Source organism: Pelobates fuscus, chromosome 6 (genome assembly GCF_036172605.1).
Source record: "Pelobates fuscus isolate aPelFus1 chromosome 6, aPelFus1.pri, whole genome shotgun sequence".
NCBI classification, from domain to species: domain Eukaryota; kingdom Metazoa; phylum Chordata; class Amphibia; order Anura; family Pelobatidae; genus Pelobates; species Pelobates fuscus.
The window spans coordinates 249,072,191-249,098,592 of record NC_086322.1 but is presented as its reverse complement, the minus strand read 5'-3'; the positions used below and the strand labels follow the sequence as shown (position 1 = coordinate 249,098,592).

Below are 26,402 nucleotides of genomic sequence, written 5' to 3'. Positions count from 1 at the left end.
AAGGAAGGGCACACGAGCAGAGCAAAATAAATGCACAGGAGGGGGCAAAGATGGGCAAAAGGATGGGCTGGGGAAAAAAGTCATACAGAGGGCCAGGGGGATGTGGGAGGGGGGCACAAAGACACACAAAAGAACTGGGGTGACAAAGGCGTACACATGCTGTGGGAAAGAGACACACAAAGGGGTTGGGAGAGAAACCGATGCACAAAGGGGGAAGAAAGAGGCCTCAGCAGCCAACCTGCCAGCCGGCCGCAGAAACCTGCCAGCCACAATGACACACACTGAGGAGCTGGGGGGAAGTAAGACATATATTGAGCTGGAGGGAAGCAAGAGACACACAAAGGAGTGTAAGACACAAAGGGGAAAATGAAGGATAGAATACATTAAAGGGGTGTAAGATATTTAAAAGATGGGATAAGAAACACAAAAGGGGGGTTAAGAAACACACAGGTGAAGATGTATTTTTTTTTTTCTAACAGAGACTCTCTAATGGATACTGAGACGGCCTCTATTAAAGAGACCTCCCTCCAGGGACCATTATTATTACTACTGGCATTTAGACGGTGCTGTGGAAGTGTTGGGGATGCAATCTGTTGCTGTGTTCACATTCTGGTGATCAAGCTAGTGCTGTGTCATTTAGTACTCTGGAAACTACTGTGTGTGCTACCTAATGCTGTGGCAATAGCTTTGTGTGCAATCTGGTGCTGTGATGTAATAAGTGCAGTGGGTGCAATATCATTAAGTTCCCTGGATGAGTTGTACATCACTCGTTTCCTCCTCCTCAAATGAGATCCGCTCCTCTATCGCCTCCTTCTGTAGTACCACCAGGTTCTCGGTGGTTAGCTCGCAGTCGTGTCCCTCCACCATCTTGCAGACATCCTCCTCAGTCACCTCCAGCCCCATGGTCCTCCCCAAGGAAACAATCTCCTCCAACACTGTTGACTCTGGTGCAGGTGCAAAAACATCTGAGGCAGGTGTCACAACACAGTCTGGCCACCGGTTGCGCCAAGCAGAATTTAGGTTTCTCTGGCTGACCCCGGCCCAGGCAATGGTGATAATTTACAGACCTCTCACAATGTCAAAATGGTCTCTCGAAAATTCACGGAGGGTGAGGCTTAAACGATCTGTCATCTCAAAGCATTGCCGAAAAAGCTCCCTTGTGTAGAGTTGTTTGAAATTGGAGATGACCTGCTGGTCCATTGGCTGTATTAGTGGGGTGGTGTTAAGCGGAAGGAACATGACTGTGATGAAGTTAAAGTCCTCCAGCAAGTCTTCCTCGAGGCCTGGAGGATGAGCAGGAGCATTGTCCATGAGCAGCATGGCCTTGAGCGGCAGGTTATTGCCCACAAGGTACTGTTTGAGACCAGGACCAAAAACCATATTGACCCACTGCACAAACAAGAGGTGTGTGACCCAAGCCTTTGGGTTGGACCGCCACAAAATGCTCAACTGTTCCTTCACCTTGTGTTTCTTGAAGGCATGTGGGTTCTCTGAGTGGTAGACATGCAGGGGCTTGATCTTAAGGTCCCCACTGGTGTTGGTGCAGAACAGGAGGGTGGGACGGTCCTTCATCGGCTTGTGGCCAGGCAATGAGGTCTTCTCTTCCGTGACAAAGGTATGCTTTGGCATCCTCTTACAGAAGAGCCCAGTATCGTCGCAGTTGAAGACCTGCTGAGGAAGGTAGTCCTCTGAAACCATGACCTCCAGGAACTCCGTAGCAAATTCCTCAGCTGCAGCAACATCGGAACTCGAGGCCTCTCCATGCCTCACCATGCTGTGGATGCCAGATCTGGTCTTGAACCTTTTGAACCACCACCTGCGCACCTTGAAGTCTTCTGCATCGGCTGACGTTTCTAGCTGTTGGTTGAAGAAGTCAGCATGCAAGGCCTTGGCTTTTTCGCAGATGATCGCCTCCGTCACTGTGTCCCCAGCATGCTGCTTCTCTTCAATCTAGAGCAGGAGCAACTTTTTAACCTCCTCCAGAACAGGTGGCCGTTGCTTGGAGACCCTGGTGACTCCCTTGGCTGCATCTCTCCCAGTTATCTTCTCTTTCATCTTTAGGATGAAAGCGATTGTGGATGCACTCCTTCCATACTCTTTAGCAAGGTCAGTCAATTGCATTCCTCCTTTATACCTTCTGATGATTTCTTTCTTGACCTCGAGCATGATCCTCTCCTTCTTTCTCTTCTCAGCTTCCGCTGCTTTCTTGGGTGCCATGACACCACAGTCACTAAGTGAGCAGAAAGTAAAAAAAAAAAATGCTTTACCCACACACCCAGGCTCTCAATGCTCCAGTCCAAGAGACCCATGTCTATCCACGCAAGCTAATGAAAACCCCATCTATCTGTCCACATTAACTGGCATGGAAACCACCCCACAATGCAAAACACACAGTAAGGCATGCACAGCACATGAGATGGCATATAAACTAGGGATCGACCAATATTATTATTATTTTTTATTGAGCCGATATCGATAATCTGTGAACTTTCAGGCTTATACCTGATAGCTTACCGATATTCTGTACATTTACCATTTTGGGAAAAAAAAATTTTTTTGCAAATCTCTATTTTTTTTATTAAGTGGTAAATGCACAAAATATACATGCCAGTCAGAATTCTTTTTTCATTTTCAAGAATATTTATATGTGTGTTTTGTTTGTGTAGTGGATGCAGTGCGTTTGTGGGTAAATATGTGTGGTAGGAACTCCCTCCACCCCCTTTCATTCCCCTCAATGTTCCTCTCCCTTATCTTTTAGTGCCTCCACCCCAGTGTTCCTTTTCCCTTCCCTGTACCTTAGTGCCTTCCCTTAATGTTCCCCTCTCTCCCCCCCTCCCCTGTCCCATGGTGTTCTCCCCTCCCCTGTCCCATAGTGTTCTTTCCTTCACCCTCCCTTCCCTTTCTCATATTTTTCTTTCCTTCCTCCTCCCTCCCCTGTCCCATAGTGTTCTTTCCTCCCCCTGTCTTGTCTCCCGCTGTACAGGAGATTCAGTCTCCTGTACCCGGCCGGACTGACAGGAAGTGTTCTCTCAGTGAGCACTTCCTTTCAGTCTGGCCGGGTACAGGAAACATAAGTTCCTGTACCGTGGTGCGCACGGCTCGCTACACAGAGTGCCTGGCAGGAGGGAGCGCTGTGTGCCCACCTTCTGCTGGTCACTCCAATCTAGCGCCCCCTGGGCCGGTGCGCCCTAAGGCGGTTGCTTGTGCCGCCTTGTGGACGCGCCGGCCCACCTCATCGGTATTATCGACCGATACTTAAAGGGAAAAAAAAATACCGGCCGATAATATCGGCAAAACCGATAATTGGTCGATCCCTAAAGGAAACAACCCACAATGCAGAACACACAGTAAAAGGAACGCAAATGACAATGCTCAGCTCTCTACCTTTTCACCGCTTGAGAAATGCACCCAAAAAGTCCCAAAACCGCTGCGAAAAATTTCCAGAATGGCTCCAAAACTCACTGCAAAAAATGCTCCAACACCTCCACACTCAATGCCACGTGCTACCTACAGGCTCCAGCATGAAGGGGACGGTGCTATAATCCTCCCAGGTGCAGTGCATCCTGGGGAAACTTGCTTTGTATTGCGAAAACATTTTGTAAACCAAGGCATTATTTTCAATGGATTTTCATTTGTAAACCGAAAATGATGTTAATCGAGACGTTTGTAAACCGAGGTCCCACCGTATATGTTTTTATATATTGGGAATGGAGATGAATTTACAAAAGTAGTTATAGAAAAATGCCATTTTTTTAATGAATACAGTTCTATCTTTCTAAACATCTAACAGTCAACATGAAATTAAATTCTCATCCTCTATTCAATTAAGTATTTTAGCTGATACATCTTGTAGTACAAAAGACATCTTCTGGACAAACCAAATTATTCTTTCCAAATTATCTAGGTAAACATAGTGACTTATATTATAACAATATTATCAGCTAATTTAAGGATGTGTACAGTTATATGTTCAGCAAATTTAAATATTTGTTCAGTGTAAGCTGAAATGTAATTAATTTTTAAAAATTCTATATTACTCACAGTACACATCCCGATGTACTGTTTCCACCTGGTATGTCACAAAAAAAACAAACATAAAAACTTTCCAATACTATAACTGAATCCGAATAAAGACTGGAGAGTGTAAAATTTAAAAACATTTTTTATTTTTTTTTATTTCAATCATCCATAATTATAACATATTAATGAAATCAAATAATTGTAAAATAAAGCAGTGTAATTAAATTTTTCAAAGACAGCATATTGGATGCACAGTCTTTTTGGTTGAAAAAAATATAGATTACCAACATCATCTTGCATTGTAAGAGCAGTAAGGAGACTGTATCCTAGAGAAGACCACTTCTAGTATGGGCACATTATGGTTTTGCAGAGGACTTGTGTGCTGATTAAGCAGAACACTTAACAGTATGAATACGTTTTCATTTAGATCTGGTGGATGACCGGCTCAATGTGCGACATTTACTTTGGGGTAGAGATTGTAGCAAGGTGCACTATGGGAAGAAGGCAGGCTGGTGGAGGCCAATTTATGCTCTGGGCAATGTTCTGCTGGGAAGCCTTGGGTCCTCGCATTCTTGTGGATATTACTTTGACACGTAACACCTACCTAGAGATTGTTGTAGATCACGTACACCCCTTCGTGACAGTGGTGTTCAATGAGGGCAGTGCCCTCTTTCTGCAGAATAATGCATCCTGCAACATTGCAAAAATTGTTCAGGAATGGTTTGAAGAACATGACAAAGAGTTCAAGGTGTTGCCTTGGCCTCCAAAGCCCCAGATCTTAACCCAATTGAGCATCATTAGGATGTGCTGGAATAACAAATCTGATTCATGGAGGCCCCACATCGCAACTTGCAGCGCTTAAAGGATCTGCTGCTAATGTCTTTGTGCCAGACACGTTCAGAGGTTGTGTGGAATACATGCCTCAACGCATCAGAGCTGTTTTGGCAGCATGAGAGGGAGCAATAAAATATAAGGCAGGTGATTTTAATGTTGTAAGTGATTGATATATATACAATGACATATGTTAATTACACCAGGAAAAAAGGTTATTCCTTAATATGCAAACTGCCTTTTTCTTCTTTTTTTTGTCTCCTATATCTCTATCATTTGAGACGAATGTGTCGCTACCAAGGAGGAGGTGCTAGGCCACGAAGGAGATACATTGTTTAGTGGGAGTATATAGAGTGTTCTTTATACTTTCTCAGGGCTCAGACTGACAAAAAAGTATATGATCCGGGCTGTAGCCATTTGCACCTTTCTGCATCAAGTTACTCACACCCATAAATCTGTACATGATTCAATGCAGAAATTAACATCTCTTTCACAAACTCTTCAGAATTATCTCATGATTTTTCTTATTCCAGTGTGTCAATCACAGCAATGTTTTCCTTCCTCCTTTACTTTGCATATCCAAAATGCTTTTGACTTCATAGTTGCTGAAGAAGTAGTTTGTCACCTTAATTAAGGGAGATTTTAATTACCTGGACATAAATTGGGACTAGTGGTAAAGGTTAGCTGAGTTAGGTTTTTGAAAATGTTAAATTACTCATTCATTTCACAATTGGTAGTAGTATCAACTGAAAAGAATGCTTGTCTTGCTATAACAAACACTATTGATCTTTTGTCAAAACTTCTAGTAAGTCAGCACTTGGGAATAAAGAAGGATATTATGGCACTAGAAAAAGTGCAGAAGCAGGCTACAAACGTATTAAAAAAGAATGGAAGATTTTCATTATTTAGAAAGGTTATACAATTCAAATCAGTTTAGTTTTGAAAAATAGCACCTCAAAAGGATCAATACAAACCATTGTCTGGAAATCTAGGTTACGAGGTCCCACATTTAAAATGGAAGAAACAAAATTTAGTCTGAGGCAAAGGAAAGGTGTGTTTTTTGTTTTTTGTTTTTTTTTACAGTAGGAACAAAAAAGATGTGCTCTGCCTGAAGAGGTGGTTTTATCAGAGTCTGTACATATGTTTAAACAGCAACTGAATGAACACTTGCAAAAAACATAATATTCAGAGATATAATTTTTCAATAGTTAGGGAACAGCTACTTGAAGCAAAAAGATAGGACTGCCAATTTTGGTGTCAAGAAGGATTTTTTTTCCTTGTTTGTTGGAAAATTGATAATTGCTTCAAACTGTTTTTTTTTTTCATTTTTTGCCTTCTTTTGGATCAACAGCAAAAACTGATGTAAGAGAGGCTGAACTTGAAACACCTGTTTATTTTCAGTCTATGTAACTATGCATATCCCTTCTAATTAAAAAAAACCTTAAGAACACCCTCTTTTCAAATGTGTACTTTGATTATGCTGCAGATGAATTTGCTAAACACATTTAATAAAAGAGAGGGGGGGAAACGGCACTGACAGGTTTTATTCTATATTTAAAAATGAATTCTTGAAAAACATTTTACATATTCATTTTTTTTTTTTAAACATTATTATCGTGTCATCCAAAAACCTGAGAAATAGTACTTTTAAAGTCACATTATATTTTTTACATTTTAAATATAAAAGGGAACAAAAAAAACCTGTTAATGTTGATTTTATTCATTTACCCAAAGTATTGATACTTTTACATACTTATAACAAGGTTTTAGTCTCTTTATGACATGCATTTTACAAAACATTTCTTTTTTTTTTAGGAAACTTTTGCCCAAAGCAAACCAGATGGAGTTTCAAGAAGATTAATACCACCTGCCAGGTACATATTAGTTATTCATAGTATTAAATTTATATTTCCCTATGGTTCATTGTAGCATCCTTTTGATTTGTTAAGTCCTTTTTCTTTGAAGGACAGGCTTTAGCTGATGGTTATTTATTTAAAAAAAAAAAAAAAGTATATACATTTTAAATGCATTATTAAATGCATTTAAAAAAAAAAATTAAATTGTGCAACTGAACTGCAGTTGTGGAGACATAATTTCAGAGGCCACAGCTCTCATTTTCTGGGAGTAGTAAAATAAATCAATATGGCAGTTGCCATAGGTCTCTGAAATTTGATTTCAAACAGAGTAGGCTTAACCATGAAGTGACCTAAGGCGGCCAACTAGGTCCCATGAGTTAGACCACCAGAGTCATGCATTTGCTTGTCCCAAAGCTATCACCGTTATTTCCTAAAGTAAGAATTTAAATTTAAGGACACATTTGCCGAAATGGAAAGTATGCTTCCAATTTGACTACTATGGCCTTAAATTTGAAATTCATTTTGAATTCTCACTTTAGTGAATGACACTGTATGTAAAGAATGAAGGGCTGCCGCCAAAATGGTAACCTGCCTAAAACCCTGTTGCATCGTAATTGTTCTCTGGTGCAAATCCTGAAATCTGGGTGTGGAAGACAGCATAAAGGTGTTGAGAACAGAAGACTTTATCATAAGATTTTATCTTTATGAAACAGTCATTTTTCAAGGGGGGAAATGGACAGAAAGTGCAGATAAAACAAGATGTGTGTGTTTACAAACCAAAAAAGTGCAATTAGTGCAAATGAGATGTTAGCAGACAGAAACTTCCCTGTATGGGGTGAAGCTTCCAAAGGTACCCCGAAGACTTCCTCCTGTCTTTCACAAACTCTATATATACAAAAAATAGGGTATAGTCTTCTAAACCAATAAGAAACAAGAAGACATAGCGTATAACTATGTGGATAATGTGCCACAAATGTTGTATTCCCAAATGGCCACTCACACTTTTACTGAAGTATTAATGCCTTTAACATAAATCCCCTTCAAGAGTTCAGTCTTCACAGTGTGTTCAGTTTACCATGTGTTGAAGAAAAGGATAAAATTGTAGTGCACAATTGAGTATGTAATAAAAAAAACTTCACTTACATATGAAGTAAAAACAATGGGTGTAGTTGCTCAGAATCACCACTAGGCGTATATTAATGGACAGAAAGCCTGCTCTTCCCGGAGTAGGAGGTGTAGTTTTACTTTCCTATATTCTTTCCTTCGAAGACACTGCATTTAGTAGTAAAATGCTTGAAGCCATTGTTAGCAGTTGACTCACCATCATTTCTTACTGCCATTATGAGGCTGCTGCAGTGGACACTAATGACATCCACATGGGTAATTTTCTTTTTTACAAATGTGTGAAACTTCCTTTTGTTAACAACAACTTCGTCTTCTAATTGTTCTGGTGTCTTAATTACAGGATGATGTCCACAGAAAGTGCCAATAGCTTCACATTGATAGGTGAAGCTTCTGATGGAGGCACAATGGAGAACCTGAGCAGAAGACTAAAGGTAACAAATGTTTCTTCTCTGTTTTGACAATTCTTGAAGGTACCTGTGAAATAAAGTAGCATTCTACATACACCTTCAGATCTAGGTTGGAATACAAGACTTTTATCTATTTCTATCTATTATGTATTTTTTGTTTTTGTTTAGGTAACTGGAGATCTATTTGACATCATGTCTGGACAGACGGATGTGGATCACCCTCTTTGTGAAGAATGTACTGATACATTACTCGATCAGTTGGATACTCAGTTGAACATCACAGAAAATGAATGTCAAACCTATAAGTAAGGTTGCTAAAGTGTTTTAAACACTGACTTCTAAAATTTTGTATTTACAGCCACCTTTCATATTTTCTTGTTCATATTTAAGTGTTCTTTACCATTCTCTCTCTTTGATGATGTACAGAAATGTAAGATCTCTTCTAAATGTATACTTAAAAGGCCACTATAAGCACCAAAAGCGTAATGGTGTAGGAGTATATATTATGTACTTGCAGTCTAACTGCTCAATTCTCTGCTATTTAGTTTAGTCTTTTTGTTTGTGCAGCCCTAGACACATCCCCTGTGTGATCTACACGGTCTCCCTACACATTTCCTGTAAAGAGAGCTATAATGTTAAAACATACTTTATTGCAGAGACTGTTTAATTTAGAATGATTTATCTGCTGCTCTGTTAATAGCCTGACAGGCCTCCTATGTTTGATTAACCCCTTAAGGACGCTGGACGGAAATTTTCCGCCATTGCTGTACTCCCCTTAAGGACTGGACTTAAATTTCCATCCAATACTAAAATTAACCCCAGATTGCGGCAATCGTGGGTTTATGTTCCTGTAGTGTGTCTCCTAGGGTTTAAAATATGCCTTTTGAAACACCCTGGAATTAGAAAACACAACTGTAACAGACCCTCCGTCAATCGATGCTCCTAGTGCTTACCAAGAACCATCAGCACCGGACCAGACACCATAAGCACTGCAGACCCCACAGCCGCTGCAGCTTGGTTGGGGTCTCGCCGTCTCCTACCCACCCTGGACCTACGACCAGGCTCCAGTGGGTGAACCTCTCTTATTTCAGAGAGCGAAGCAGGAACAGCTCTTACAAGAGTTAGTGATTAGCATCCAGGGGAGTACACAGAGTATAGCAATCCCCAGTGTGATATAGCAGTACCCTAAAACACGAGACGAGGCTGCGAGTTGAGGGTTAGAAGATCTGGTTTATTGAGCAGAAAGGCATTGCTTATATACACATTTTTAGGCCAGGGGCACACCCCTCAGGACCTGATGGAACACAGTGATACAGGGAACACAAACCATTCAGAATAAAGTGCATCTTTCTGAACCCTCCCCTCTGCCCTGGAGATAAATGGCTTAAGTGGCTGTAGTAACTTAATTATCTCCAGGTACAGAAAATATATTCTAAAGTTGAACAAATAACCAAAAATACATACAAATACATAACTTATATAATACAGTATTTAACCAATATGTCCAACATATCCCCAGATAGCTTGGACCTGAGCGCACAATATGTCCAAAAAGCACTCAGATCTCACGAATATAGTGGGATCGCCATGGGGGTAAAGTGTGTCTCCACGGCAGTTCGGCAGTCAACCTAGAATTAGTTCCACAGTTTTCAGACATAGGGTCGCTCTACCTTAGTGTCACGTATTCATTTGTATATAAAAATGTGATTAATGATATTTACTGTTCTGACAGAAAAAGTTTTTGCCGAGCAACATTACTGTCCTGACAGGAAAAGTTGTGCCGAGCAGCAATCAAATCCACAGGAGGGTTTGTGCTGAGCAGCAATTATGCAAATGAGAACCTGGTAACTGCCTTTGGGGTCAAAGGCCGATTACAGCCTATCAGATCCTGAGGAGGGGTATTTAGGCCCAGTTCTCATCCTGCTCAGTGCCCTGTTGTGGTTTCCCTAGTGGTTGTCCGAGAGTGCGTTCCTGTTTATAGTTTTCTACCTGGTTGTTGACTTTGGCTTTGATTTTGACTTCCCTGTATTCTGGTATCCCTGACTCCTGCTTTCCCTTATCATTGTGTCTCTTTCTGTAACCCCTGACCTCGGCAAGTATCCTGACTACTCTTTGGTACGTTAAGTCAGGCTATTCTAAGGCCCGGTAATACGTTACCTATTAGTCATCTGTGTGACACAATTCTACATGCTGGATCAACTATTAATCCTGACACTTCGGGAGTATAAAAATACCGAACAGCGCTTCGTTCGTATGATTTATCCACAAACGGATGAAAGTCTTGAGGTCCCGGTGGGGTTCGTGAAAAATAGTGACCGAAAACAGTACCATGAGGTCGACGACAAAACCCTGCTGGGCGTTCGGCAGTTAAAGATGGCCGCTGCCACGTGTTTGTTCATACGAACGACGACCACCTAGCCGTTCAACAAGTAAGCTGCGGTTAACCACAAACCGCAGATTCTGGGCGGCTAAAAAGAGGCACACTCCTCCTGCAGGGTGGTCGGTCGTTTGGCAGTTTGTTCGGTTACTGCAAGGTGAAAAGGTCAACAAGGCAAACCGCAGCTTCAGGGCGGTTAATAGGCGGCACACTCCATATGCCGGGTGGTCGGTCATTCGTTAATACGAATGGCATGGTGAATTACGTTCGTGGTTTTATTCAGGGGAAATAAACAAACATTGTAGGAAAGTGGCAGACAGAGGGTACTTTGTAACAACAACCTACTAAAAAAATTCAAAAGTGCGGCATGGATCCAGCATAAAAATCAAACTTAAATGGCTGTGTTTCAAATGTGCCCCTTTAAAGTTGTCATATACCTGGTAAAGGTACATATGAAGTATTATAAAGCCGTAACACACATAAAGTTTGCAAAATATACAGGACAAACTCACTGTGCGTGTCAGAAAGGGAGAAAAAAATGCTTATTACCACTACACTTGATACATGCTTGCGGAAAAATTATTCCATGCTAAGGTCCAAATCTTGCCTTTTTCAAATACCCTCTGGGTAGTATGCCTTTTTGGGGTAGTTGGAAAAAGCAACCTGCTAAAATATTTCAAAATAGAATACGGACCCGTCAAAACCACGTATGAAAATTCACACTTAAAAATCTGAAATTGACAGGTCTCTTTTACAACACTGTAATTACACAAAATAGTGTCTAGGTCATACATTGGACATATTGTTTTACTCAGACGAGGTAACTGAGCGTACGAAGGGGAAATTTATGACAGTGGCATTTATCAAATGTACGAAATACCCAGCGAAAATGCAACATGTATATAAAAAAAAATATTTTTTTCTCACCACAAAATTTGAAATAAATTGGCGAAAAGTTGGTGGCAATTTAAAGTATAATATATGCCTAATAAGATACCCTGGAGTGTCTGCTTTCTCAAATGGAAAGCCTTTGTGGGTTTATTTGAACAGTCAAATGGCTATAATGCCACAAAATCAGACATAGGACCACCTATGAAAAGCTGTAACTCTGCATGCTGTTTGACTCAGAAAAACAAGCAGTCTGCTGACCTCATCAGAAGTGGTAGCCTGATCCAATCACAGTGCATCCCCATAGGATTGGCTGAGACTGACAAAAAAGGAAGATCGGGGCAGAGCCAGCATGATTCAAACACAGCCCTGGACAATAAGCATCTCCTCATAGATATCAATTGAATCAATGAATCTCGATGAGCAAAGTTCAGTGTCTGCATGCAGAGGGAGGAGACACTGAATGTTTGGATGCATTTTAGGCAGCCATGACCCAGGAAGGATCTCTAACAGCAATCTGAGGAGTGGCCAGTGAAGTTATCATTAGGCTGTAATGTAAACACTGCATTTTCTCTGAAAAGACTGTGCTTGCAGCAAAAAGCCTGAAGGGAATGATTCTACTCACCAGAAAAATGCAATAAGCTGTAGTTGTTCTGGTGACTATAGCGTCCCTTTAATTGATTTTGATTTACTTTTCCTAAGCTGGACAAATTATGCACACGTTATTATTGCCAAAACTTAGGGGGAATGCATATTTGTTTCGTTTTTTTCCCCCCATTATTTTACATCTTTTTTTGTAAAAAATGGGAATCTATATATGTATATGTTACATCAAATTACAGCTATTTTTGACGTCTACAAAACGGTATCTATTATGTGTTGGTACAATAAATGAGAGAGATGCCAATTGCAGTTGAACACAAACCACAAAAAAAAAAAAAAAAATACTTGTGTCCTTAAGGGTATGTCCAGCTTCTGAAACTGTGTCCTTAAGGGGTTAAGGCTTAACTAACAGAGCAGGAGATATTAATACTCCAAAAGTAAATACAACTGTTTAACTCTTAAATAGTAGACAATTGAGCAGCAAGACTGTCTCACCATACATATGTGCCTTAGTGACATTATCATAGATTCCATATTCCATTCACACGAATCCCCTCAATGTACTTGTCTGCTGCAAAAAGTAAATAGAGTTCACAAATCTCATAAAATCAAACAACGTATGAGATAACATTGATTTAAATTTATATGATAAGATATGTTATCTATGTATAGGGAGAACCTTTAAAAATATATTGAAGTGTGTTGAACCAATGACTGCAGAAAACATTAGGTAAGCAGTGGAGAACCTTCAGGCACTGAGCTCCAAAACAACTTTAGATTAATGGAGTGGTTTTGGTGTATAGGTCATGCTCCTAAAGTCTAACCGCTCAATTCTGTGCAATGTAGGAGTTAAATCACTTATTATGTAGCCATAGTCACACCTCCGCTGCATGTGACCAACAAATTTCCTGTAGAGTGAGATCTAATGTTTAAACTTCCTTTATTACACAGTGTATTTAATTTTTAATTTCTTATCTCCTCCCCTGTTACCAGAGCCTGCAGAAGTGTGTGCTTTTGTGTGTAGTGTTGGTGTTTGAATGAAGGGGTGTTTGTATATAATTTTTGTGTTTTAATACAGGGGTGTGTTTGTATGTAATGTTTGCATTTGATTGCAGGGATATGTTTAGATGTAATGTTGGTTTTTAGATGTACATGTACATTTATGTGTAGTATTGGTGTTTGAGTGAAGGCATGTGTTTGCGTGTAATATTTGTGTTAGATTGCAGAAGTGTGTTTGCATGTGTTTGATTACTTGGATGTATGCACATAAACACATACACTGTCATATACATACTTAGACAGATATACATACACATTAACACACAGATAAATACATATTAAGATACTGACACATATACACAATAACATACACATACATAGATACACACACACACACACACAGATACATGCACTGGCAGACAGTTACGCACACGGAGATATACACAGGTGCACATCCTGACACACATATGCACACATACTCGGACACATGCACACACCCTGACACAGAGATGTGCACACACCATAACATGTACACACCTTGACACACACTGTACACACAAGCACCTCTACAGAGACTCACACTGGTAGGTACACACATCTTGACACATACATATACACATAAATGGCATAATTTTTATATTTGCAGTCATCCTCCTGTTGGCATACCTTTAGTGTCCAGGAAGGTGACATGCTTGAGGTCCCGCTGGCTAAGATCAATGTGAGTGAGTGCAGGGGTCTTGTGTTTTTTCCGGAGGGAAGTAGTGTTGTAATGCTGTCCTAAAAGCATAACAGCCCTATATACTATGCCAACTGTCTGCGCTATATTCTGGTTTATTTTTTTTTATTTTTTTTAATGTGCCAGACATTATCTTCTGTATATATAAGTGGGGTAAGTTACCCCCTCTTATTTTGTACTTTAGCGCTCCACTATAGGTATAAGTGTGCCTTGTACCGTTAGAAGGGTAAGCTCATAGTGCTGCCAGCCAATAAAAAAGCTAATTGCATTCATTGCCAGCACACAGTGCATGCTGACGACTACTGTTTTTTTTACACAAGAATGTTCCGTGCTGACTAGTTCATGTGTGAGGGAGGTGTGCTTACTTAAGCAGAGATGTCATAGTGGCTGGGGTAACATTTATAGGACCACTAAAGTCACCCAGGCCACTTAATCTCAATGAAGTGGCATGGGTGCTGTTGTTCTGTATGTTTATCACTGAAATATAAAGCATTGCAGTTTTTTTTTTTTTTTTTTTTTTATATTGCAAGGTTAAACACAACTCCAGTGGCTATCATACTTACAGCCACTGGAGATGCTCCCTGCTGTAGTAACGGAGTAAAACTCTGACATCAAGACTGCATTCCCCCATAGTAAAGCATTGATTAAATGCTTTCCTGTAAGGAAAAGTGACGCACTTGCCGCGCATGTGCATAAACTCATCAATGCTCCTCTATGAGGAGCCTTGGATTGGACATACGTGGACGAGGTCATGCCTCTTCTGTGCTGCTGTTGTAGGATGAGGAGAGTAAATCAGCGCCAAGATAAATGCCGGGGCAGGGGGAGCTATAAACGTAGGCACCGGTTTAAATTCCTAATGCTTTAGTGTTCCTTTAATTCATCTACATGCATTATTAGCATTTCTATGTATGCTTTTCCAGTTATTGTATTGTTAGCACTTTTACATTTTTTTTTTAGCTTTTTTGTTATTACAAGAATTAGATTTACATTTACTGGAGGAATCCTGAGGACATATTGTTAGGAAATTATAGTAATGCAGTAGCATAGATCAGTAGAGCTTGGTCTAAACAAGAGTTAGAAGTACAGTTTATGTCATTGGGATATATGTATAGTTACATAGTTACATAGTTAGATAGCTGAAAAGAGACTTGCGTCCATCAAGTTCAGCCTTCCTCACACCTGTTTTTTGCTGTTGATCCAAAAGGCAAAAAAACAAAATAAAACAAAAAAAAAAACCCAGTTTGAAGCACAATTTTGCAACAAGCTAGGACAAAAAATTCCTTCTTGACCCCAGAATGGCAGTCAGATTTATCCTTGAATCAAGCAGTTATTACCCTACATTGAAAGATTATATCCTTGAATATTCTGTCTTTGCAAGTATGCATCTAGTAGCTGTTTGAACATCTGTATGGACTCTGATAAAACCACTTCTTCAGGCAGAGAATTCCACATCCTGATTGTTCTTACAGTAAAAAAAACCTTTCCTTTGCCTTAGACGAAATCTTCTTTCTTCCAGTCTAAACGCATGGCCTCGTGTCCTATGTAAAGTCCGGTTTATGAATAGATTTCCACACAATGGTTTGTATTGGCCCCGAATATATTTGTATAATGTTATTATATCCCCTCTCAGGCGACGTTTTTCTAAACTAAATAGGTTTAAATTTGTTAACCTTTCTTCATAGCTGATATGTTCCATTCCTTTTATTAATTTTGTAGCCCGCCTCTGCACTTTTTCTAGTGCCATGATGTCCTTCTTTAGAACAGGTGACCAAAATTGCACAGCATATTCAATATGTGGTCTTACCAGTGATTTATAGAGAGGCAAAATGATATTCTCGTCCCGAGAATGAATGCCCTTTTTCATGCATGACAATACCTTACTGGCCTTGGCCACTGCTGATTGACATTGCACATTGTTGCATAGTTTGTTGTCTATAACAATTCCCAAGTCCTTTTCGTGTGTTGTTATCCCTAATTCACTTCCATTAAGGGTATACGTTGCTTGTGTATTCTTTACGCCGAAGTGCATAACTTTGCATTTTTCAACATTAAATTTCATCTGCCATTTGAGTGCCCAGTCCTCCAGTCTATCTAAATCCTTCTGCAGCAAAGTAATATCTTGCTCACATTGTATTATTTTACAAAGTTTTGTGTCATCTGCAAACACTGAAACATGACTTTCAATGCTGTCTTCAAGATCATTTATAAAAATGTTAAATAGAAGGGGTCCCAGAACAGACCCCTGAGGGACACCACTTGCCACCTCTGTCCAGCTTGAAAATTTACCATTAACGACAACTCTTTGTATTCTGTTTTTAAGCCAATGTTCTACCCAAGAACAAGCATTTTCATCGAGACCGATTTCCTTGAGTTTGAACACTAATCTTTTGTGTGGAACTGTATCAAATGCCTTGGCAAAATCCAAATAGATCACATCCACTGCAACACCCTGATCTATACTTCTACTTACTTCTTCGTAGAACGCAATCAAGTTAGTTTGACATGACCTGTGCTTCATAAAACCATGCTGATTTTTGCTGATAACCATATTCTTCTCAAGGAATTCTTGAATATTATCCCTTAATAACCTTTCAAATATTTTACCAGCCACAGAAGTTAAGCTCACAGGTCTATAATTTCCATGCAAGGATTTTGAACCCTTTTTGAATATAGGAACCACATCTGCCTTCCTCCAATCCTCCGGAACACTTCCTGAAAGAAAAGAATCTTGAAAGATTAAAAACAGAGGTTCACTTATTTCTACACTTAGTTCCTTAAGTACACGTGGATGGATACCGTCAGGCCCTGGAGCTTTGTTTATATTAACTTTCTTTAGTTGCTGCAGCACATTGTCTTGAGTTAACCAATTACAATTATTCTGCAAGTTTTTAGTAGCAATCATTTGCACATCTATTGCCATGGGTTCTTCTTTAATATATACGGAGGAGAAATAGTTATTTAGAATTCCTGCCTTTTCTTGGTCTTCATTAACTAACACCCCCGTTTCAGTTTTAAGTGTACCTATACTTTCATTTTTGGGTTTTTTGGAATTTATGTACTTAAAAAATGCTTTGGGGTTTGTTTTGCTGTCTTTAGCTATCATTTTTTCATTTTGAAGTTTAGCAAGTTTAATTGCCTTTTTGCACGCATTATTTGCTTTCTTATATCTTTTATAAGATGCATCTGATTTGTCTGATTTAAATGCTTTAAATGCCCTTTTCTTATTTTTAATCTCTTGTTTTACTTCTCTACTAAGCCACATTGGTTTTAATTTGTTTCTTTTATACTTATTTCCCAATGGTACATACTGAGAAATGTACCTTTCTAATATTTGTTGGAAGATGATCCATTTATCCTCAGTGTTCTTTTCACTAAAGAGTTTATGCCAGTCAATATATTGTAAAGCTTCCCTTATCTTATTGAAATTGGCCTTTTTAAAATTATATGTTTTAGTATACCCCATGTGCTTTTGTTTTTTTGAGTTTATTTCAAAGGACACTATATTGTGATCACTATTTCCCAAGTGCTCACCTACTTGAATGTTGGTCAAAAGATCAACGTTGTTTGTTAAAACCAGGTCCAGACAAGCGTCCATTCTAGTTGGTGCTTGTACAAGTTGTGACATGAAGTTTTCATTTAACAAGTTTAAAAACCTAATTCCCTTTGCTGAGCTACTAGTCCCTATGTCCCAATTTATGCCTGGGTAATTAAAATCTCCAATAATTAAAGTGTTACCAAGATTTGCAGTTTTCTCACTTTGCTCAAACAGCTGTTGCTCCTCGTCAATATTAACATCAGGTGGTTTATAACATATCCCAACCAATAGTTGGTTTCCCTTCTTTTCCCCCAAGCAGATATTTACCCATAAAGCTTCCACATTTTCCTCATCGCATTCAATTTGCTTAAGATTTGGCTTTAAATCATGGTTGACATACAAACATACCCCACCACCCTTCTTGTTTTTCCTATCCTTCCTAAATAATGTGTACCCATTTAAGTTAACTGCCCAGTCATGTGTCTCATCCCATCATGTTTCAGTTATGCCTATTATATCATATTGTTTAGTGTATGCTAATGCCTCTAGTTCCCCCATTTTGTTATTTAGGCTCCTTGCATTAGTAAGCATACATTTAATATCATGCGTCTCTTGTTTATTTTGTGAATTACCAACATTACATAGCTTCTCTGTTCTGAGCTTGCCCCTCCCCCCGTCTCCACCCTCCTTATACTGTTCTAAAGCCCATCTCCTTTCTGTCCTATCTCATGTAGGGCATGGCTAAGATTTTTAGACAATTCATTTCACTACTAACTCTATTTAGAAATGCTTAAAGGGACACAATAGTTGCCAAACCAACCTCCGTACACTGAAGCATCCCTGTTGCACAGACCACATCCCTGCAGTCCCACCACTCAACACCCTGTCACCCAGGAGCTGAACCACTTTGTTCATGCACCCCAGTCACACCTCCCTGAATGTGACCCACACAGCCCTCCCAGACACTCACTGCCAAGTTTATACTTCCCCATTGCACATTCTGTTTAATCCAAAATTTTTAATCTCCTGCTCTGTAAATGTATTTCTAGACTCTGCAGGAGCATCCTGTATGTAATCAAAGTTCAACCCACAGAGCAGGAGATTAAAGCTTTCAAAGCAAGCTAAATCGTTTATGTTTGTTTTTGCACAGTATGCCTACGTCCTGTTTATTTTGTCTTCATTTATGCATATTAAGGGATGGATGCTTTGTTAGTGTGCTTCTATCTTTTTGTATTATTTTTCTACATAACTTTTTTTCCCCAGCTTAGCACTGTTTTTTTACCAAGTGAATGCATTGGCCCAATAGATTTATGTGTTCTGATGCCTAAATCTCATTGAACCTTTAGATTAGGTCTCTTCTGATTTGCTTTTAGACGTTGCCTGGAGATCCTGGAAAGAATGAATGAAGAAGACAAGGACATGTTGGAAACTAAATTAAAGGAACTAGCGGGAGATGAACAAAGACTTATACAAGAGTTGGAAGAAGTAGAGCAGAAACGTGAACAGGTCGCAGAAGATATAGAGAAAGTCAGGGCGGAAGCTGAAAGACTGGAGCAAGAGGAAGCACAGTATGTATTTGCCACCATGTTTGACACACTCAGGGTTATTCATAAGTGAGAATTCAAAGTGATTTGCAAATTTAAGTTCAAAACCGCCAATGTGGAAAAATTATTTAACCTCTTAAGGACACTGCTTCTGTTTGCTTGTTTTGTACCGGACGCAAGCAATTTTTGCTATTTGTGTGTTATTCCACAATTTCCATCTTTCTCATTTATTGCACCTACACATATTTTATATACCATTTTTTTTTTTATAGAACAAAAAGGGCCTTAATTTGATGTGACATATATATTTATCCTGCTATGTGCTTGGACCCTCTTACTTTCAGTTTTTGATACAGGAAACATCTTGATTTTTTTTTTTCCATAAGCATATAGATAATAAATCCAAGTGAAATACAATGCTGTTTCTTTGCTTTTTAGCGCAGGTCTGTTCAGAGCTCTTTCCGTTTGTGGCCGTCTTGGCTGCCAACCAGACCGCTCCCCCAGATATTGGTATTTCTTAATATATTTTTATGCCCCAGTTGGTATTTTTATTTTTTATCTTTACTGACATCATGAGTTTACTTTATGATATATGAACCCTGCCACCAGTAATAATGGTGTATGGAATACTTTGTGTATGACCTGTACATGGTTATTTTTTGTAGAGAGAAGCAAACCAGAGGATGTAACCTTATGCTTGAAAGCAAGTTATATAAGTCATGTTGGGATATGTTTGCAGAAAGATTTTTTTTTTTTTTTTTTCAATCTTTATTTTATTTGTGCTTAGAGAGAACAAAGATGCCTGCACTGCCACAACAGCTGGTGTAAGCAGGTATATAAACATTACATAACATTGGTATGGCATTAAGAAACTTTGCACATTTTTCATTATAGGTGTCAGATTATGGAACAAGTTGTTTAGTAAACTGAAATTATAGCCAAGCTGAACGATGTTCCGCTTACAAGTGGTAAAGGAAGCCCGTAAGGGTGAGTTAAGTGAAGTGAAGTGGGCCTCACCTGCATATAAGCAACATGCACATCGTACATTATGGTTCCTCGTAATTAGGCTAGGAGTTCGCTCGGAGTAAGTCCAAGCATAAATGGTTGCAAATTGTCAGTCATATTTACAGTCAGAGTTCCCAGCGAGGCTACACACAGGCTAAATGAGAGACTGATTAATAAACATTTGGGTACGGTAACGTTTAACAGGAAGTGGGCACATCTCAACACCGAGTTCCCTAGGTCTGTTACTTAAACCTAATCTCCGGCGTGGGTCAACCTCTCGTTATGCTCGGAGATAACAGTGTGAATTACCCTACCGGGTAGCTGCTATGCCTATGCCTATTTGTAAAGAGGCTACGGGACCCCTAGGCGTCACATCCCCCGTGTTCCAACCCTGCGCTGTAGCACAGGCTTCGAGCTTGCAATTCGGAAAACATATATACAAGTGTGCAGTTAATGGCACATTTAAACCTTCCGCTGTGTCTCAAGGCCTAACAGGGTGGGCATTAGAGTTAGAGTTACTTGCGTTTAAGCATCATTGTGCGGTATTATATGCATTTTTTGTATGAGAAAAGTCAGGCACAATCGAAACAAGTAAAGAGATTTTTGAGTCCTGGTCTAGACGTGCAGAAACATCACATCTTAGGCAGTCGAGATAGGTTGCCCAGCGGTGGGAAAGTCCAGAACGTGAGGGACTTGTAAATGGCCGCGTGAGCTAGGCCCGCACCTTGTCCACTTCGTGATCAGCAAACGCGTGTGGTAAATGTGTGCGGGTCTTAATGTTAGGTTTCATGTCCCGGTTAGGAAGTCCTTGTAAGCTGGGTATGTCTCCGGTGTGTCAAGTATTGGATATGGAACGCCCAGGAGTAACAGCCATCCGGTAACAGGGGAGATTTGTCGTTTAATTGGAGTTCATTGGTTATCAGGTGTGCCCCTTCAAGGTGGGGAGTTTAGTGCCCATCGCCGAAGGTTTCTTGTCTGGTCTGTTGGGCAGAGAGATAAAGATCAGCCGATACCTCTACTGGGTATGTTGGCCCCCACGGTTAAGAGAGCGCCCCAAGGGGCAGTAGGATGCGGGTATGTGGCGGCCGCCTGCCGGCCCCAGGTCTTTGTGAAGGCCTGCACCATCAATCCACCAACTCTGTATCTCTGTGAGGCCGGGTTAATCCTCAGTCGGGCGCCGTGTAGAGCGTGGATGTTTTGCCGCCGCCTGCGGTGGCCTACTCTCCGGCGATGTGGTCGGTGCCTGGGAGGGTTGCTCCGAGTGGTCTTCAGCCCGGGAAGGCTTTTGGGACGGCCATTGCCAGTTGCCGCTTTATTGTACAGGGGGTTTCATGCTAGTACCCGTCCCCTGTCCCCTATGGGGGGGGAGGGGGAGGGTTGAGAGGTATACTCGCTTGGTCTTCTTCGTTGGTGGGTTATGTATACGTGGGTTGGGGGTTCGGCGGGAGTTAATGCCCTGTGGGGTCCCCCTCTCCCTCTCACCCGCTTGCAGCCATGTGCTCCTCCACTCCCCCTTAGCTGTCATCATACGCTCCTCCAGCTTCTTCCAGAATCGGGTGAAGAGTTCGTCGATGCGTTGTAGCATGCCATCCAGCACAGCGCTCCCGTCTGGCCTGGACTGTCGCGTGTTTCTGATAGTGAGTGTGTCCGCCATGTTGCGAGTGCTCTCGACCACAGGCTTAGCCGTCTGCCGGCTGTGCGGTAGGTGAGGTGTGCTGGCGTGGACCGAGATAACCCCCATCGGTCCGGGAGTTTTTCCCGAGGTGTCCAGCCGTGGTTAGTGAGTCCGGAGAGCGGCCGTCTCCCCAGGTCTCTTCCTCATGTAGGCCGCAAACCTCGTTCCAGCAGCGATGTGGTCGGGAAAGGCACCGTCCGGTGCAGCAGCCTCTCCCGGGTCGCGTGGTATAGGTTGCGGTAGGCAAATGTTGCTTTTTGGGGCTGGATCACCCCAGATTATGTCCCCAGATGCGGGAGCCCTATTCGGGCACGTCTGGTCCGCTAGGCAGTTAGGCTCCGCTCCGTGCAGAAATAATTTTATATTCACAGCTTGTGGAACTGCTAGCTTGCAGTAAAATACTTTTGTAAGACTTAGCTAGTATAGACTAAATTGCAATAGAAGCACAGGATATAAAAGGAAATAACTACCAAAATCATGGAACAATACAATTATTACAAAGACAAAATAACTAAAACACACGCTCAAAAAAAAGAGGTAAATATAGATACATATGCAAACAGTGACTTGACTCATAGGCTTTACATGGTACATACAACTTATTTGAAATATGGTGTTTGACACCATTTTTTTGTCCTTTTCTCTTTTCTGGGTACAGAGAAAATAAAAATCAACTAGACGTTTTTTCAGTTCTTTCATTGTAGTAATCTTTACCAGCTCTGCAAGCTTAAGTTCTACAAGCTGTTCTTCTAGGCTATTTTATGAATATAAAACTTTGTACAAACGACCTATATAACTCTCTAGAGAGCACCTGTGTGGTCTGTTTAACTGCAGAGATCTATCAAACATTCATCACCAAGGTCCTCAAAGTCCTCTTATCATGCAAGCTCTCAATGTGGTTACTTCTTTTGGAATTCTAGAAGAAAAAAGATAGGAAGGACTTGGGAATCAGGACAACCAAAATCCCAAGGTCCAACAAATTAGGACTCTGTGGGTATAGGCGGGCATGAACCCCAAATTTATAGAGATAGAAATTACCTCGGAGTATTAAAGAGGATAAAAGGCATGAAGCCGTTCCCCTCAAAACACTTGCCAGAGGTATACCCACAGTGATAATAGTGGCTCGTGAGGCACAAAATTAGTATGGTAAAAGTAAAAAACAATCTTTATTAAATTATCAATGGACTCATTAAATCAAAACAACAGAAAACGTGCAAGTGATTTTAAAAGGACAGATTCTTAGTAGCCTGTATAGATTCTAAAGTGTACGTGAATAGTTCTAGATCGATAGAATAGTTATGTAGATTAATCTTTTGGAATTCAATGATCCAGAGCTGACAAACTCCAAAGAAAACCGACTATGCACCATTTGAAGAAAAGAACCATGCACACCATATCCTATTCAGTGGCATTTAGTTATGGGAAATAGCAACATTGTGGCTAACAAAGCAACATTTCAAAGTATTTGTAAAGTGAAAGTGTGATTTCCACATCAGCAATTTGATAGGTGAGGGGCCGAACATTGTACACCCAGGAATCTCTTATGTTGGTTTATAACCACCACAGTGCCTTTTTTTATTTCTCCATGATCTGCCTGTGTTTGTTTAGATAGTATTGGATTAATAATATTTTCCAGATAGGAGTTGTGCTGTTTTGAGAACATCACATGTAACCATCCTCTTGATTGAAAACTACACTTCATGTTAAACTATTTTACCTAAACATACAAAACTATTTTTCTGAGGTATAGTAAAATCCTATCATGTTAAAATTGTTTGGTGGAAATAATCTCTGGGTTTGCTCTTGTTAACATGTCAGAGTATTTACTAAACATAATTAGTGCTTGTTATGACTGTCAAATGAACACATTACACTTGTCCTTTACTAAAGGTACCAGAAAGAATACAGTGAGTTCAAACGTCAGCAACTGGAACTTGATGATGAACGAGTCAGTGTGGAGAATCAGATGGCATATGCACAAAGCCAGCTAGACAATTTAAAGAAGACCAATGTCTTTAATGCAACATTTCACATCTGGTAACCAATGGGTGGGGTCAAATGAATACAACAATGATGACACTATTTAAATTATTACAGCAGGCTTAGGCCTCGATTACATTCCAGATGATAACGTTAATCGACTCCTGATAAGCCTTTTATCAGTTCAGTTCAATTTGATTTAAATGGACACTATAGTCACTAGAAGAACTACAGCTTATTTAATTTGTTCTGGTGAGTAGAATCATTCCCTTCAGGCTTTTTGCTGTAAGCACTGTCTTTTCAGAGAAAATACAGTGTTTACATTACAGCCTAGTGATAACTTTACTGGCCACTCCTCAGATGGCTGTAAGAGATCCTTCCTGACTCATTGCTGCCTAAAATGCATCACAACATTCAGTGTCTCTACCCTCTGCATGCAGACACTGATCTTTCCTCATAGATATGCATTGATTCAATTAATCTCTATGAGGAGATGCTGATTGGCCAGGGCTGTGTTTGGATTGTGCTGGCTCCGCCCAGGGCCGGATTAAGAGCCCAGTGGGCCTGGAGCTGACAATTATGATGGGCCTAATTACGGAATCTTATCGACCAAAAACACTAAAACAGTCATACCTCCCAAGCATCATGTATCTGATGGAGATGGTGCTGGAAGGAAACTCAAAGGATGCAGCTATAAGAAAACACATACTCTATGCTAATCTCCCTCTAATTTATGCGTTCATCTTATAAGTAAATCCATACCCCCTAACAGCAGTGTCCAGTGAAGCAGGAAATCAATGGGCGCGGTAAAAGGGTGTGCCACTGGCACGAATCACGTGACCAGACCTGCCAAAAGGGGTGAACATGCCCAGAAAGGGGGCATGTTTGTCCAAAGAATTGGAAGGTCAGCCTGGCATGAATGCATGTCAGGCTGCCCGCCAATCCTGCAGGCTGTCCAACTAAGGGCATACTATGCAGGCAGCACCCTGAGCTTGACATAAATGTGTCTAATGATGCGCTCACTCCATGCTTTCTTAGGACTGTACCCTAGCACTCGCTGGTCCACTAGTCTCCTTACCTTCTTACTAGCAGGCAGAAGTTCCTGGTATATAGTCTGAGACAGAGAAAAGGTGAGTGTAGAATAAAGGGGACATGCCACAGTGTTAAAGAGACCAACGTCTGCATTACCTAAACTAATTTTATTATCAGCCAGTCCACACAAGTTTTATTCCCATACATCCCTCTCAAGCTTCCAAACATAAAGGGACACTATAGTCACCAGAACAACTACAGCTTATTGTATTTGTTCTGGTAAGTAGAATCATTCCATTCAAGCTTTTTGCAGTAAACACTGTGTTTTCAGAGAAAATAACTCCACTGGCCGCTCCTTAGATGACTGCTAGAGGTGCTTCCTGGGGCAGTACTGCCTAGTGTGCAGCACTGCCATTCAGTGTCTCCACCCTCTGCATGCAGACACTGAACTTTCCTCATAGAGATGCATTGATTCAATTTATCTTTATGATGAGATGCTGATTGGCCAGGGCTATGTTGGACTTGTGCTAGCTCTGCCCCTGATCTGCCTAGTTGACAGCCTCAGCCAATCCTATGGGGAAGTATTGTAATTTGCTCAGACCACCACTTCTGATGATGTCAGCAGACAGTCTGTTCACAGGCAGAGCCAGCAGTTGCAGACTTGAATACAAGTAATATTTTATTATATTTAGGGAGGTAAGAACAGGCCAGGGTGGTGGTTTTAACATAATAGGGTCAGAAATACATGATTGTGTTCCTGACCCTATAGTGCTCCTTTAAGCAAGAGTATGTGAAGAGTAGTTAAGGTTGCCACCTTTCTTGGAAAAATATACCAGCCTTAATCATTTGTATAATTAATTAGTTAAGCGTGACACCACATGATGTAAATCACAAGGAGTGACATCAGAGAAAATTCTGTAAAATCACCAACAAACTACTCACAGTTTGATTCTGCTGTATAGATGGATTGCTCCCAGTGTCTCCCTGTCTCTGTGTCTCAGTGTCGCAAGTCACCCAGTGTCTCAGTGTCCCTATGTATCACAGTGTCAGTGTCCCCATGTCACCCAGTCCCCTAGTTTCCCAGTATCTGTGTCCCCATTTCTCCCAATGTCTCAGTGTGTCCCCATGTCACTAGGATACTGGGGACACAGTGAGACCCGGGGACACTAGAGACATGGTGACGGGGACACTAGAGACATGGGGACACAGAGAACCGGGGAAACTGGGAGACATGGGGACACTGGGAGACACAGAGACATTTAGGGAAACTGGGAGAAATGGGGACACTGAGACACTAGGGACACAGACACTGGTAGACATGGGGACACTGACACATTTGGGGACACTAAGACACTAGGCACACAGAGACATGGAAACAGACACTGGGATACTAGGGGACACTGGCTGGGAGACAGACACTTGGGGACACTAGGGACATGGGGACAGTTGGGACATAGACATGGGGACACTGGGACATATAGGGACACTGGGAGACATGGGGACACTAGGCCTACTGAGACACTAGGAACACAGACACTGGGAGACATGGGGACACTGAAACATTTGGGGACACTAAGACACTAGGGACAGAGAGACATGGGAACACAGACACTGGGAGACTAGGGGACACTGGCTGGGAGACAGGCACTTGGGGACACTGGGAGACATGGGGACAGTTGGGACATAGACATGGGGACACTGGGACATATAGGGACATTGGGAGACATGGGGACACTAGGCACACTGAGACACTAGGAACACAGACACTGGGAGACATGGGGACACTGAA

The 26,402-nt window shown here is 41.0% G+C and overlaps 1 protein-coding gene across 1 annotated transcript in view; it reads left to right on the top strand.

Moving 5' to 3' along the window:
* The window catches only part of BECN1 (beclin 1), a 43,097-nt gene that overhangs the window by 6,147 nt on the left and 10,548 nt on the right, over positions 1-26,402 (top strand). The window contains exons 4-8 of the mRNA XM_063458913.1: positions 6,667-6,725; positions 8,173-8,263; positions 8,408-8,544; positions 18,751-18,945; positions 23,492-23,638. Of these exons, the coding sequence (XP_063314983.1) occupies positions 6,667-6,725; positions 8,173-8,263; positions 8,408-8,544; positions 18,751-18,945; positions 23,492-23,638 (629 nt within the window). The remainder of the gene's footprint in view (positions 1-6,666; positions 6,726-8,172; positions 8,264-8,407; positions 8,545-18,750; positions 18,946-23,491; positions 23,639-26,402) is intronic.